Source organism: Micropterus dolomieu, linkage group LG12, assembly GCF_021292245.1.
Source record: "Micropterus dolomieu isolate WLL.071019.BEF.003 ecotype Adirondacks linkage group LG12, ASM2129224v1, whole genome shotgun sequence".
Lineage (NCBI taxonomy): Eukaryota > Metazoa > Chordata > Actinopteri > Centrarchiformes > Centrarchidae > Micropterus > Micropterus dolomieu.
The window spans coordinates 27,306,316-27,321,984 of record NC_060161.1 but is presented as its reverse complement, the minus strand read 5'-3'; the positions used below and the strand labels follow the sequence as shown (position 1 = coordinate 27,321,984).

The following is a 15,669-nucleotide window of genomic DNA, read 5'->3' as shown; positions in this document are numbered from 1 at the left end:
CCTGATGTACTGGCCTGTCTCCTGGTAGCGCCTCCATGCTCTGGACACTACGCTGACAGACACAGCAAACCTTCTTGCCACAGCTCGCATTGATGTGCCATCCTGGATGAGCTGCACTACCTGAGCCACTTGTGTGGGTTGTAGACTCCGTCTCATGCTACCACTAGAGTGAAAGCACCGCCAGCATTCAAAAGTGACCAAAACATCAGCCAGGAAGCACAGGAACTGAGAAGTGGTCTGTGGTCACCACCTGCAGAACCACTCCTTTATTGGGGGTGTCTTGCTAATTGCCTATAATTTCCACCTGTTGTCTATTCCATTTGCACAACAGCATGTGAAATTGATTGTCAATCAGTGTTGCTTCCTAAGTGGACAGTTTGATTTCACAGGTGTGTGATTGACTTTGAGTTACATTGTGTTGTTTAAGTGTTCCCTTTATTTTGAGCAGTGTACATGTAAATAACTTCCCTTTAACAGAGAAACCTTAACTATCAACAGTATTAATAAACTCATTTGTGTCTGCAACGATTATTCAATTAGTCGGTCCAAAGACAATTAATCGCCAACTATTTTGATAATCGATTAATTGTTTCAGGCATTTTTTTTTTTAATCAAAAATTTGAAAAATTAGCTGGTTTCATCTTAAATTGAGGAATTGCTGCTATTCTTTGTCATTTATGATAGTAAATGAAGAGTCTTTGGCTTTTGGGCTGTTGGTTGGACTAAAGAAGCAATTTGAAGACGTCACTTTGGTCTCTGGAAAATTGTGATGAGCATTTTTCACAATTTCTTGACATTTATAGACTTAACAATTAGTTGATTAAGCGTGAAAATAGTCGGCAGATTAGTTGATAATGAAAATAATCGTTAGTTGCAGCCCTACAATCGAAGCTTGCTGATGTTGAACTACTCAGAATATAAACATGTTCTCATTTAGCCGTCTTATTCTCTAATGCAGAAAAGCTTTGTCAGTTCTAGGGCAGCAAATAATACTTATTATCATGATCAGTTAATCGCTCTATAAAATTAATAAAAATGACCGTTACAGTTAGCGTCAGTGCAAGCAAACATCTTCCGACCAACAGTCCAAAACCCAGAGACGTTAAAAATTACTTAATAGTTACATTACCAACTAATTGATTAATCAACTAATCGTTACAGCTCTGCCTACTGCCCAAGATGTGTTTTTTTTGTTTGTTTGGGTCTTATACTGTAAAAAAACAGAAATATTTAGTTTATGGTCACATATGACAAAGAACAGCGGCAAATCCTGACATTTAATTGGTTAAAACCAGCAAATTGTTGCGTTTTGCGATCGATTAATTGAATAATTGCTGGTACCAATCAACCAAGTAATTTTTTGTGCACCTGTTGCAGTTGGCCAGTCAAAGTTGTCGTTACTGTTGCTGCACTGTTCAGCTCCGCTCTGTGCTCGTCTTCCTATAGGGTGGTTTGGAATCCGTAAGGACTTCTGCCACTTCCTGTTGGAGCTCCTCCCCTTCCTGCGCGAGTACGGTAACGTGTCCTACGACCTCCAACGCAGCGAGGACCCTGAGGCGGCTGAGGATCTGCCCGTCCCCGAGCCGCCGCCAAAGATTGCCCCCATGTTCCACAAGAAGACCGGCGTGGTGATCACACAGAGCCCCGGGAAGTACTTCGTCCCGCCGCCTAAACTCTGCATCGACATGCCTGACTAATCTCAGAGCTGAAGTGGGGTGGGGGGGTGCTGTGCTCAGGTGTTCGAGTCACGGAGCCGAAACAGCAGAGCACACTGTGTTTGGTTTTTATCTGCTGGCCTGAAGGATTTTGCTCCCCTCCCCTAAACTCTGCATCAGCATGGCGGGCTGGGGTGACACACAAGTGCCAATATGGTGATGGAGAACTAATGGATCCAGAATCGTCACGTTGGTTTCACTGGCTGTTGAAGCAAAGACCTTGAGGATTAAATCATGGAGCCAGAACAGCAGACTGCTTTCTTTCTCACCTGTAGGTGAAGTTTCACTGTGTTCCTTACTCCCAGTTTTATCCGTTCTGAAGAAGCGTCTCGCATCAGGGGAAACCGAAGCGCTGGACCTGCGTGGACTTAAACATTTGACTCTATAACAGCAGTAGATGTTTGCTTTAGGTTCAAAGCGTGTCTGAATCAAAGGTGACGCTTGCCTTGCTTTGTGATGGGGACCATTGGAGAGGCGCTCTGGCTTGAATTTGGGATCAGTGTACCCTTATTGCTGTGTGTTCTCACATTTGACCATGCAGGTGGAGAAAACAAGCGCGGTGGGGTCAAAGGGAAGGGTCAGATTTATTCAGGTCTGTCTTGGTCAAATACTCACATGCTGCCCCTGTGGACAGTGAAAGAGTTATTATCCCTCCTGCTCATACTGGCTGTGAAGTGATGCCATCCTAATGTGATTCTGATCCTCAGTTCTTGCTGTACGTAGAAACGTATTCAACAGTGCAGCCACACCGAAGCATCAGCAGCAGAGGTGCCCTCTGAAGTGACAGTCCTGTCAGTACGATTCCCTCTAGGGCCGTAACCAACGCTTGTTTTAATCGTTGGTTAACCTGTCGATTATTTTCTCTGTTAATCGATTTAGTTGTTTGGCCCGTAAAATGTCGATCAGTGTTTCCCAAAGCCCAAGAGGACGTCTTCGGATATTTTGTGTTGTCCACAACCCAAAGATATTCAGTTTACTATCATAAAGGAGTACAGAAATCAGAAAATATTCACATTTAAGAAGCTTGACTGCTGGAGCCTCTTTAGCTTCAGCTGGAAGTCAGAATGCATCATTATAAGGACACTTGATTTTGTCCCACGTTTCTTACATTAGTGTTGAGCTTCATGGCCAGTGTGGACAGAGAGAACGTTTACAGCAATCATTAACTCCTTTAATGTACAGTACTTTGGGCAGATCTGAACTAATCTGAGCATTTTCTTTAAAAATAGAAGAATGGAAATGGCACTTTGTAAAACCTGTCTGACCTGTCAGTTTTTTGTATTCCTGTTTTTGTTGTTGATGTAAATATCGGAAGTTGTTAAGTTAGGGACCAGAGTGGAGACGGCAGGGTTTGAAGGTGGGAGGCAGGGGGGGGAAAGTGTATTTGCAAACAATCAACCACTCCTGTTTCAATGTAACAACCATCTGTGCAAATGCTCAGAGGTCATCATATTCAATGAAGACAGAGTCAAACCGGTTGCGAACCACCGAATAAGCTTCTCAATTCCCTTTCTGGTTTGTCCAAAACTTTCTGCCATTCGTAATTGCACGGTATCTCCCATGTGAGACACCTAATTCAATAAATACATGTTTGGGGCCCTGTAACAAATGGTGTATTTGGGGGGCCGTGCTTTGCCATCTGCTTGTTTAAAAAAAATAATAATAATAATAATCCTACACATTGGCTTTAACTAGTTTATTTTTTTTTATCCACATGTGAGTAGTGAAACTCCTGCGATTCCCTGTCTGTGTGCGCACATTGCCAGATTTCCTCACTTTCTCAAGTTACTCAGAGTAAAACTACGTCTCTTGTGTTATTTTTGTTGGACAGGCTGACTGCTGGAGTGTCCAGCATGCTGTGTGTACATTTATTTTCTACATATTGTCTTTTTTTCCCCCATTAAATTGGTCTGATTTGCTCATTACTCTGCTGTCTAATGCTGCACGTAGAGCAACCTGAGGTTCTCCTGGTGATGGCTGGTGGATTTCCAGCAATCACGAGACATTGTCCACATATTTATTTTAGAATTCAACTGAGGAAAAATACAAATCCAGCCTTAAACCGCATGATGTCATAATGTTACGTCAGTCATTTGCATCAAATCATGTGATGTACTTGATTTACCGGTCTCAAGTGCAGTAGCGGTAATGGATGACTTCCTGCACTGCATCACATACTCAGGCTACAGTCGGTGTTTCTTCTTCTTGCCTGCGTTTGGCCAGTCGTCCACATGAGGTAGAAGAAGGATACTGATTAGTGGCTGCTGTGAGTTTTCCTGTGCAGGGTTATAAGTCTCATTCAGCTTCTGCACATTGAGCATATCAAATGTAGTCAGAATGATGCGCTGATGTTGTTTACTGAAAACAGCTGGGTCAAGTAAAATGTTTCAGTTAATTAGCTGCATAAACTTTGCACAACCAGCATGTTTTGGCTCTTTAATTTCAAATAATTGTTGCTGACCATTTTCAACTGCAAGTTTTATATTTCTTTTTTTTTGTGGGTGTTTTTCCTAATGCCTCGGCATCTATTTGTTTCCGTGAGTTTTAAGGATGATATGAGAATAACGCTCTAAAGTCTTGAAACTTGCTCGAGCTGAGTTATCAAGTATAATTTCAGTCTAAAATAATGTAACTATGACAAAATTGATGCAGCTCATTACAAGTGATCACACAACTCAAACAAGTTTCAATAGTCGTCACATATTTATATCGTACAGAAAAACGTATTTAAAAAAAATGGGAGCATTTTTTGTAAACCAGTTTCAAATTATTTATATTTTTATAACCTTTTATTTAACCAGCAAAAGTCTCGTTGAGATTTAAAATCTCTTCTGGCCAAGAAGGGAAGCAGCACAATAAACAGGGTTGAAGACATAAAACACACGTAACAATTTACAATAAAACAAATGACTTACAGGATCATAAAATATCGCAAAGGTTAATCAGTATTTGTCACAAGCCATCAACATCTGTGATCAAACAGGAGCAATATAAATCTGTCGTAGCATGTACAGCTAGATGTACCTGCCTCCAAGTCATTTAAAATCTTATTTATAGAATGTGAGTTAAAACGTGAAAAACCACAGTATGGTCCTTTTTTATTAACTGAATCAAGCTTGGACTTTGCCCTCATTCTCTTGTTGCCTCTTAAAGTTGCTGTGAAGGGAATCCACTCTTATTCTATTGATGAATAACTTTCATTTATGAGGCAATTCACTGAAGCGCCAAAAGTTATTGTCCAATTCTCCACTGCGCACATTTACTGTTTTCAGAGGACGTTAATTTCAAAGTGCTGTCAGTTAAATTATGACTAGTTAGTCACATCTAGTGGCAGCGTGAGGAAACTGCAACATGTCAACACGCACTCCGCCAGAGTTGCGACTACAAAGTATAGATGGTGGGTGGAAGCTACAATAAGAATTAATGTGTTTGTTGTCCAAATAGGTACATATCAAATTATTGTCTGTATTAAAATACAACTTGAGCACAAACTAAAACAAGGAAGCTCTTAAAACTAGACTTTTATACAGTCTCTCTACAAGACATGGCCATAAAATTATAATAATCCAGAAGCCACCTTAGTTGCCAGTCTAGTGTGTAACACTAGATAACAGTCATGTATGCTTTTCCATTCATTTGCATTAAAACAGAATATTACAAATAAACTTTATTGACGCAGCATTGGGGTACATTTGTTAAATTCTTTATACAAGTAGCATTTTCTTTTACAGTAACAAATATAGCAGCATCTTCACATTTACATCAACATGTTAATTATCCTCAAATCAATTCTATTCAATTAAATTAGGAAACTGGAAATGAACGACTGAATATGTTCACATTACAAGATGAGCGAGCTCGAGTCTGTATCCGAATGTTATCTGAAGTAGTGTCCATGTGCAGCTATGACAGAGCTCCCTGAGTGCAGTACAGCTGATACACTGTTCTGCTCAGAGCTGGACCCAGGTTCCTAAAAAACAAAGACAGGAAATTAAGCATTAACCCATTGCAATCACTCGTAGCTCTTGTTTCATCTTTCAGTTTATCCCACGGGAAGAATCCACAGGTGAACATAACCCTTTAACTTACATTGAAATGACCAACACTGGAGGAGTTTTACACCAGACAAGGCTAATCTGTACTCATGTTTTTGTTATTAAAATGTTGTTAATAAGATTAATGTGCATTTTTTGACAGTAGCTTAACTTCTAGTTCAGTATATTTTCAGTCAAGTCGCAGTGCTTCAACTCAAGTATTGTAATTTGTGTCGTTAACACAGGGACCATTGCTAGGAAAGAAATCAAATTACGCTACAAACCTTTTGAGCTTCCCATATCGGATGGAAGAGAGGAGTTTCTCTTTTTCTGCTTCACTTGCACACTGTTCATAGGCTGTCAGAAGACTTGAGAAATTGGAGAGAGGCAGAAAGATGGGAAGAAAAAAAAATACATACTATATTTTTAATCTGTCTGTCATACAGGTGAGTGAGAACTCCTGTCAAGCTTTCAACTTGCCTGTTGCCTAATAGTTATTAATCCTTAGTTAACATGTGGAAATGGCTTGTCTGCATCGTACTACGCAAAACATAAGCTGCACTTCAAAGTATGTGCTCATGTCATCTGATTACGTAGCACTGTGTTGTCTTGTGCTAAGTGCTCAATTCAGACGTTTTGGTAATCACCTGTGTGTCAAAATGTTTTCCCTCAAGTAGGTTTTGGAAAATGAAGCTATGATATTTTGTATACACGATATCCATCCCTGCATGTTGCTCACTACCCAGTTCTTTCTTTATATTTAATCTGAGTAGACCTTTGCTGCGAGAAGAGTTATGTCACTTCTTATTGCACCGGCCCTATAAAATTTACCAGGCAAAAAGGGGAGACGATGGGTAATGATACCTGAGAGCGAGTGAAATGTCTGTACACAGACGTAGCGCGTGAGTCACCTGTGTGGAGTGCTGTAGTGCTCCAGTATAGCTGCCGCCTTGTCTCCAGACAAACCGCTAATCTGCATCAACTGTCTGGCAAACACTTCTCTCACTGTCTGACACTGAAAAGGCACAGAGGGGAGCAAGGATTACTTTATTCACACTGCATTTAAAGAAAGCACAGAGATGAAGGTCCCACTGTTCGCGCACGCGTACACGCACACACACCCACCTTGTTTTTGACAGCACCATGGTTGAACTCAGCAAAAGAAATGAGAGAGCAGAAGGGGGTCCCTCTTTCCTGCTCGTCACTCCCTCCATCACCCTCCAGCTCTCTGGAGCGACAGATCAGTGTACAGTTCTGAAAGAAGGAATAAAAACGATAAAGCAAAGTGTAAAGCAAATTTAAAAGGAGAGAAGGAGTCTGAGCATTACAGCTCCAGTGTCATCCAAAAACTATTAAAGACATGTCAGTGAGCAGCACTGGGTGACATGTTCCTTCATCACAGTTTATTTTGAGGGTTAAGACTTGACTGGCTAAGGAATGCTTTACGTCAGTGAGACGGGAGATGGAGGAGCAAACATGTGTGTTTCACCTGGTATAGTTTAGTCAGGTATCGCGTCATGACTGTGAGGTAGGCCGCTGACTCCCTCACATCCTGGACTCTCTTCACAAAGAAGCCATCAACCACCTAACACACACACACACACACACACACACACACACACACACACCCCTTGTGTCATACTAATTGAAAACAATTGGTCTCAAACTTCAGAATGTTTTGATAGAGATTTGCATAGACGCTTTCAATGGTAACAACATAAACAAACGATACTGCACATGTGCATTACTCTGGCCCAAACTTAACTTCCGGCAGACTTCCGCAAGCAATTCATACCAAGTAAATCACCTTAGCTGCCAGTCGAAGAAAAGAATCGTTACTTGGCCAAACTGAAATGTGATAAGGTCACACTAGCAGACCCCTTGAACAAAAATTTGAGACAAGAATGTTTTTTCTACCGACCAGTCTGATTTACCACTCACCGTATTAGCCAGTAAACACAAACCCAGTAATAAACAAACAGAACGGAAGTTGACTTCGGGCATCACTTTGGCAACGCGTCAGATGAAAGCGTTTATAAGAAAGGTTTTCACAAAAAAAAAAAAAATAATAATCTAAAATGACATTAAGTACAAATATGTAAATTTTAAACAGAAATTGCAAACTAATCAAAAGTTACAAATCATAAATACAACAAAAAAATATTAGACATGTGCTGGGAAAGATTTAGGTGAAATACATAAACATATAATTTTCTAAAGCAGGTAAAATCATCTCCAAAAAAAAGAAACCGCCTGAAGCCCAGCACTGTGGAAAAGTTATTTTAAATAAAAATGAATAAAATATTGATCATTTATGTATCAACATCACAAACATCATTCTTTAATTTATTCAATTCAAAGCTTCACACACCAAAGCCTTGGTGCCGTTACAATCCCTTTGCCTGTTTTACATTTATTGTCCACTTGATGGCACAGTAGAGCAAATGAAGCACCATGAAGCTTCAGCCCATGAGTGAACCAACTGGATGGAAAGCTTCAATGCTTCATGAAGCTTCATCTCGCCATCAATAGATTTTAGCTTCTATAGATTATTTCATCGATGCAACAGAAGTTCTTTTGCTTGGTAGAGGTGTCGACGACTCAATCAATCTTTATTTCAGTTAAATGCTGAAGTTATAGTTAGTTAGTTAGTTAGTTGTGGTCCGCTGGCAGAACACCGGGTGCTTTCTGATCAGGTGCTGCTGTGCTGTCACGGTAACGTTAGGCGACCTAAGTTTGGTTTTACGGTGGACGGACTGTAACATTACAGAGTTGTCGTTTTCTTTTTACCTTGGAATAATCCCATACTTTGGACACTTTCTTCTTTGTCCCTCGCTGTTTTCTCCCTTTCTCCACTTTGCAAACAGCGCCATGATAATCACATCGTGTTCACAGCGTAAGCGCGACGTGCCACAGTAATAAATGTCCGTTCCAAACAGTGTGCTAGATAGTTATGTGGATTAAACGAATGTGGTTTAGTAGTCGATTTAATCGATGAATCGTTTCAGCCCTAAATAAGTCTATAAAATACTACTGCAAATTATTATCATAATGTGCATATTTTCCAACACGTGTCCATTGCAAACATACAGTACCTGTGTTAAGCCAGTGTTGTTCAGTAGTATGGACCCAATTATTGTTTTGGATCGTGGGTGTGTGTGTGTGTGTATTCCCACCTGTGTGTTGACTATGGCCTGCTGCAGCGTAGTTTCAGGTAAACTCAGGTGAGAGGCAGCCGTCCCGCACTCCTCTACCAGATAGACGGGCCGACGGAGACCACACCTCTTCAGTCGAAACTGATGCAGGTCACAGAGAGAAAAGGTTAAGTTACAGTTATTCCCAGTGAGATGACACAAAACAAGACATTTGTTTGACGTTTTGTTGAGAATCAAAGTGGTGGAAATGCAAGTTAGTTTTTAATTTTTTGTGGGGGGGAAAAAAAAATGACACACAGGTGAAAAATATAATGAATGATTCTAATAAATACATTTTTACTTATATTAAGTTATTCAAGTACAAATGCAAAACAATTGCTAGTTTTTTTACATTTCATACCAAAAATTTCAACATTTCGAGTTGTGATGAAGCTTTGATAACAGAACTATGGATTTGTCATTATTCTTCACGTTTTACAGATTAACTGACTAATAATCTGATGAAATAGAGTTGATAAATTGTCTGACAAAGAAGAACACCGACCTTCTGTTCCCTGAAGCGTCCATCGATGATGCTGCCACACAGGTCATCCATCCTCTTCCTCTCAATGATGTAATCGAGGACGAGCTCCCTGCCTGCAGGAGCCCGCAGTTGGCCTGGAGAACGAATGGGATTATAAGGCATGTTATGTACATAGTTTGGCAACATGCAGCTAACAGAGAGGACGATCATGACACGAGTACGTGAGTAAGTAAGGGCAGGATCACGCCTACAGGTCCGGTTCCTGATTCAAACCAGCGCGAGGATGATCCATTGTTTCTGAGACCTCCCCTTCGAGTAGGACCAGCGAGCAGTTCACACCAACCCGGTTCGGTTCAACTGCACTTAACAAGGTCAGTGTGTGAATTCGCCCTAAGCACCTTCGACCCAGACCAAACTCTACAGCAGCTCGTCCCAAAGGTTTCAGTTTTGGAGAGACGTTTGCAGACATATGAGCAGAGTCCCACTTGAATGTGTATCTGTGTGTTATCTTAAAGTAAGAAAAGTTACATCCTTCAGAGTCCGTTCACTCTCTTCTTGTCTTACATTTCTCCCCTAACTTTGCCTCCTTGTGTGTGTGCATTTGCGTTTGTGTTACCTGGAACAGGTGCGAGCTTTTCTCGAGCAACCCACAGGAAGTCCCCGACGTTTAGCTTCCTAACATCGAAGGTCACTCCGTTTCTCTGCAGCTCTTTGACCAGGTCCTGCTTACAGTGGCTGCTGCCGCTGCACAGACGAATCAAGATGTCAACGGCAAAAAAAAGGAGACAGATTTATAAAGACACTAAATTCAACAGAAATAAAACTACACACGTCACAGGTTCCTAAAGGATTACTGCACAGTAAGTCTTTGATTCACACAGATATCCAGACGGCTCTCTTACCCAGTTGTCTCAATAAAGTCAACACAGAGTATAATTTCGTAGGTTCCAGGAAGAAGACATCCTCCGTTCGGCTTTCTGCTCGTTGCCTGTGAATTCTGGAGGTTTCCTGAAAAACCCATCCCATCAGCCGTACTGCTCGGCTGGGCAGCACATGGTGGCCTCTCTGCGGGGCTGCGAAGGGGAGATGAAACCTTTTGTTAGAGCGGGAAAAAGACAAGAGGATGATGACTTATTTTATGTACACTCACATGTCTTCTTCCTTCTCTTCTTCTTCTCCATCGTCATCACTACCAGTAAGGTCCACAACCCCAGGACCACCTTCCTCTTCCTCTCCTTCACTTCTGACCCCCTCTCCGTCCCCCTCTGGTCCGTCTTTAGTCCCTTGTTCTGCTGACTCCAGTCGCTCCGCCAAAGTCAGACCCTCTTCGGTCAGAGAATACCTGAGCGAGGAAGGAGAGGACCCTCAGTGTTGAAGATCTGACCCAGGTACGCTGCTGTGGCAAAAACGACCTGGAAAAACTGTCCTGGACTTAGGTTTGAAGCTCACTGGCTAACCGTATCTGGCCATCGTCATCTTCATCAACAAGGAGGAGGAGTGCAGAGTTAGATTTATGCAAAGTGAGAGTCAAACTACTATATTTAACATCCAACGAAGGTTAAAGTCTAGGGCAACTGGACTTGGTTTAACATGTTTCAGAATAACAACTGGGCAAAGTCTGTCTCGTTTTCTCCACTCTGAGTTGTGCTACTGAGTCAATTCAGTTATGTGTTATGTTGGATCCATTGTATTTACATTACTAACAGGACTAAGAGCCTTCGTAAGGCTGTACTGAGGCACAGAGGTGATTTTAGCTAAATGCTAACATAAGCATCCCAACAGCCTCACAATGACAATGCTAACGTGCTGCTGTTAACCAGGTACCATGTTTGCCACCTTCACTATCTTAATTGTGTTGTGTTAGCATGCTAACATTTGCTAATTAGCACTAAATAGAAACGGCAGCAGAGGCTGATGGGAATGTCATTAGATGTGCAGGTATTTGGTCATAAACAAAAGTACAGATCTGTTGGTGGCGCTAAAATATCACCAGGCTTATTACAATTGTCCTGAGGGGAACATGGATGTTTCTAACACATTTCCAGGCAATCCAGCCAACAGCTGATGAGGTATTTCCATCAGGACCAAAGTGGTCGACAGACAGATGCTGCCATCTCTAGAGCCACGCCACTAGCAAGGCTAAAAAATAAAATGAACACACAAACATGTTGGTTTGAAAAGAGTTTGCTTGCTTGTGTGTACCCGTGTCTTGTGTACCTTGCAGGGTTGTGGGTCTTTATCACCAGGTTCTTCTGAATCAGAGTGCTCACGGAAGACCAGGCAGTGTACTTACTGCCTAGATCTGGCTACAGGCAGACAAAGTGGAGGAGGAGAGACTAAAACACTGCATTTCAAAATAAATCTACAGAACAAGGAGATTTACAGAGAGCAAGATCAACAGCAGGGATTAACATGAGCACAAGGGTGCGTTGGACATGTTGTGTTATAAGTGACGCTTCACTTACGGCAGTGAAAGACTTATCACAGAGATGCTGAGCTTCAGCTTGTAGCTCCATCTTAAACATGTAGTCTTTACTCCCTGGGATCTAGAGAGAGAGACCGTGATACGATGTGATTTCCACTTCTGACGCCACAATATTTCAACTGCTGTGTGATGGAGAAAGGTGTACCTGTGACTGTCTGTAAAGGGTGAGGAGTACGGCATAACCCCCAGACCTCTTCTGGGGCACATACTCCCTCTTCTTCTTCCTCCCTGCTCCTCCTTTGTCTTTCCCTTGATCCCCCGCTGCATTCTTCTAAAAGGAAAGACAGATCACACAGGAACACCATGTCACTGAATAATCCACAACAAAGACTGTTTTACTTTCCTCACCGAGTGAAATAACACAGAATGATGCAGAACTTCCTGTTCAAAGAGTCTGTATGTACTATACTTACTCTTTGATTAATGGTGGGGCTGGTAGAGGAAATACCCTGATTCTTTTAACAATACCATCACCCAAATACATTTTTCATGCCATATCCCGGCCAGGTAAGAACAACACACAATAACACAATCACATTGTGGGTACCGATTTAAAGCTGTGGGATACGAGACAATATTTGACAAGATATTGTTTGGGATTTTTGCCACAGCAGTGCTGTGTAAAATTAGTGTTTTCTTAAAGCTCGCATTACAATTAGGTGACACCATTTCCTGACTGACTATTATAAGACTGCATTAGCTAAATGAGCAGCCTCTGCCTGCGTGCTCATCAAATCATTTTCTGTGTGTATCTGCAATAAACAGGTACCGTCTCTTAATTTGAAACCCTGACAATTAGCGTGAACAAGCCACATAACCACTAAAGGCTTTTTATCAAAACTCCAAATTCTCCTGCTTCTCCGTGCAGGAGTAACTGAAGGTTGATCTTTTGCACGTTTGGTTTGACTTTCTCACTATTGCCCAGCCACTGGCAGATTCCTTACTTCCTCACAGTTTTCATAGATATTTACTTCTAAGGAACTGATTTTTCATTTCAATGAATATCTCTGTTTAGCATCGCTACGATGGGTGTATTGTTGGCGTAAAGTGGAAAACTCACACACTGCCCTTTTTACCTTTCTGGAGGGAGCCAGGTTGTTGTTGTCCTGTCTGCCAGGAGGAGGCGCTCCTACAGGCAGAGTGTGAATAGGAGCGTCTGGACCTGGAGAGGAAGTAGAGGGAAAGAAGTGAATGCAGAGGAACAGGTGTAACTGCCTACATAGGTGCCATGATAATGAGATAATCAGTGTTATTCACTTCACCTGTCAGTGACCATCTGTTATGGGTAATCAGTGTGTGCATCATATTTCTACAGATTCATTCTTCATTCCATCAATTGTGAAAATATTTTCTAATCTCACTAGATTCCCATGTTCCACAGTCCATGACTCTGTCGATGCAGCCATCAAACCATTTCTTAAATTATCATATCAGCACTTTATCTAGAATCTTTCATAATCCTTTCAAAGAACCACTTAGTCCACTGACTGATCTTTCTTTCCCTTCGTGATCTCTGTAATGTCTTTGGCTCCTGGTAAAGTATAAGTAACAAATCTGTTTCTCACCGTTCTCTCTGTAGTATCGCTGCAGTTTTTCATCCAGTATTTTACAGATGCCGTCACCAAAGTTCTGGAGGATCTTTGCCTCTTTTGCGCTTTGAAGAGGTAACGGATACTTATTTAAAGAGCTGATGGCCTGGAAGAAGACAAAAACACGTAAATGAAGATCTGTGTCTGCTTTCCTCTCTATGTTTTTCAATTTCACTTTTTAAAGCTTTTTCTTTTTTTATTGGCTGCACTATAAAATACGCTAGTGAATTGTAGCGCTGCAATGGACGATTATTTTCATTATCGACTAATCTATAAAATGTCGAATAAAAGTGTGAAAAATGCTCAACACAATTTTCGAGATCACAAAGTGACGTCTTCAAATTGCTTCTTTTGTCCAACCAACAGTCCAAAATCCAAAGACTCTTAATTTCCAATCATAAATGACCAAAAATAGCAGCAATCCCTTCACATTGTTGCTTAAAAAATAAAACTCACTGAAACGATTAATCGATTACTGAAAAAAGTTGTTGATTAATTTTCTTTCAACCGACTAATCGTTGCCACTCTAAACAGTTAAAGTAATTTATTTCAGAAGCATTTTTTGTTATTTGTTGAGATTCTCCTTTATGTCCACAAGATGAGGTAATTAATTTGAATGACAGCAAGAGATCTTATTTTAAAGTTAAAAACAGTCAATTTGATGCTTCCATGAAGTTTGCCACTAGAAATTTAACTTAGTTAAGTAAGCTTTCTTAAGTACCTGTTGACCAGTCTATAATTGAAAGAAAGAAAACTGACTACGACGTTGGAATAACTCATTATCTAATTGTTTAATATTAAGTGACAGTGACTCATTAATAAGGAACCATACTGCATATTTCTCCAGTTCTTTGTTTCTCAGGACTTTTGGACGGGCTTCCTTGTGATTGACAGGTCGCAACCTGTTCATCAGGATAGAGGCAACTCCTGTCCGCTGCTCTGTGTACATTTTTCATAAATGGCTGTCAGCAGGAGAGCAAGGCATGTCTGAGCCTGTTAGTATGTTTTGTTTTAAAAGTAAATTGTTTTGTTAACCTTTTTATTTTTTATAATAATTTTAACTTTTTTTTTTTACATTAACACACTAATTTTTAACATTTTTGTTTAGTTTTTTTATATCCAGGATGTATTTAATAAACGATTAAACACTTTTGTAAAGAGGGACAGTAAGTTTCAAACCCACTGGCCCGGTGGGGTCAGTTGCGTTGAGCCCTGCATCTGCAAAGACAGAAGCACATTAGGGCTGAGCGATATTGAAAAAATATCTAATAATATCAATTATTTTGATTGATATTGAAATATGTTTTGCAATATTGAGGGGAACAATATTTTTTATTAAAAATACTCGTTATTCTCATTTTCATTGAAAAATATTAAAATGATTATGGTGTCATTTTTGAGGGGATTGGTACCAAGTAAAGAAGTTTTCTTCAGTCTGCAGAATATGATGTGTAGGTCAAGACAACTCTGCAACACGACAACATTTAACTTAATGGAATTTTGACGCACGTTTCTCCTTAAACAAATGATTTGAAAATTGCCATATTGTGATTCTGCTAAAATGTTTACACTATTGTCTAAAATATAACTGCATGCTGTTGCATTAAGATATCGATCTATAGATTACATCTAGTATCTTCAACCAAGTCACTTTAACCTTCTTTGGAGTAAGTTAACACGTCTGACCAGTAGACCTGGACTGACCTTCTGGTAGGTGTACTGGATCTTCAGTCCCTTCTCTCTTGCCTGGTCCCGGAGCTCAGTGAGCCACTTGAGGAACAGCGGGTTCGGGCAGGAGGGCAGGGCGCGTTTGCGACCCAACCGAACCGGCTCAGACGCGGGCATCCCCCCCTCCAGATCTGACAGCAGAGACACGACGCGGTGCACTTAGAGAAGTACTCTAACATTTGCTAACGATAGCAGACCCTGATTAAAGTTAGCTGTTTGAAAGCTTCCTCCAACAAGCCACCGAATTAAAAAGTACCAAGCAACATGTGTAGAGTTATTTAGCACAGAAACAGTGAGGTAAGTCGTGCCTGTACCTGAAACCGCGGCCCACCTTTTAATCGGTAATTTGCAGCAGCAGCTCGCGCCTTTGTGCTTCAAAGACACAGCGCACTTCCTTGTTGACAGCAGTCACGTGACCGGGAAAAGAAGGAGGGACAACA

General features: G+C 41.0%; 2 protein-coding genes across 3 annotated transcripts in view; one reads left to right on the top strand and one right to left on the bottom strand.

The window, feature by feature from the left end:
- LOC123979878 (transmembrane protein 185-like) overlaps nucleotides 1-3,640 on the top strand; it is a 5,534-nt gene extending 1,894 nt beyond the window's left edge. Inside the window, exons 3-4 of the mRNA XM_046063987.1 lie at nucleotides 370-389; nucleotides 1,378-3,640. Of these exons, the coding sequence (XP_045919943.1) occupies nucleotides 370-389; nucleotides 1,378-1,697 (340 nt within the window). The 3' untranslated portion in view covers nucleotides 1,698-3,640. The remainder of the gene's footprint in view (nucleotides 1-369; nucleotides 390-1,377) is intronic.
- A 1,724-nt stretch (nucleotides 3,641-5,364) lies between these two features.
- mus81 (MUS81 structure-specific endonuclease subunit) lies at nucleotides 5,365-15,669 on the bottom strand. Of its 2 annotated transcripts, none has more exons than XM_046064853.1 (17): nucleotides 15,561-15,669; nucleotides 15,206-15,360; nucleotides 13,478-13,607; nucleotides 12,989-13,074; nucleotides 12,058-12,183; nucleotides 11,893-11,973; nucleotides 11,645-11,733; nucleotides 10,578-10,769; nucleotides 10,330-10,500; nucleotides 10,044-10,171; nucleotides 9,449-9,561; nucleotides 8,926-9,045; nucleotides 7,239-7,334; nucleotides 6,875-7,003; nucleotides 6,661-6,764; nucleotides 6,034-6,117; nucleotides 5,365-5,685 (listed from the first exon to the last, which is right to left on the bottom strand). In XM_046064853.1, the coding sequence occupies exons 2-17, from the start codon at nucleotides 15,344-15,346 to the stop codon at nucleotides 5,619-5,621; spliced, it is 1,857 nt and encodes a 618-aa protein (XP_045920809.1). In that variant the 5' UTR covers nucleotides 15,347-15,360; nucleotides 15,561-15,669; the 3' UTR covers nucleotides 5,365-5,618. The 2 variants fall into 2 exon arrangements, with proteins under 2 accessions (XP_045920809.1, XP_045920808.1); XM_046064852.1 differs by having other exon boundaries at nucleotides 15,544-15,627.

Coding starts and splice junctions, on each gene's coding strand:
- mus81 (XM_046064853.1), bottom strand. CDS start 15,346: ATGCCCGCGTCTGAGCCGGTTCGGTTGGGTCGCAAACGCGCCCTGCCC. Junction 13,075..13,477: donor GCGATACTACAGAGAGAACG/GTGAGAAACAGA, acceptor CTTCCTCTCCAG/GTCCAGACGCTCCTATTCAC. Junction 7,335..8,925: donor AGGCCATAGTCAACACACAG/GTGGGAATACAC, acceptor TGTGTGTGTTAG/GTGGTTGATGGCTTCTTTGT.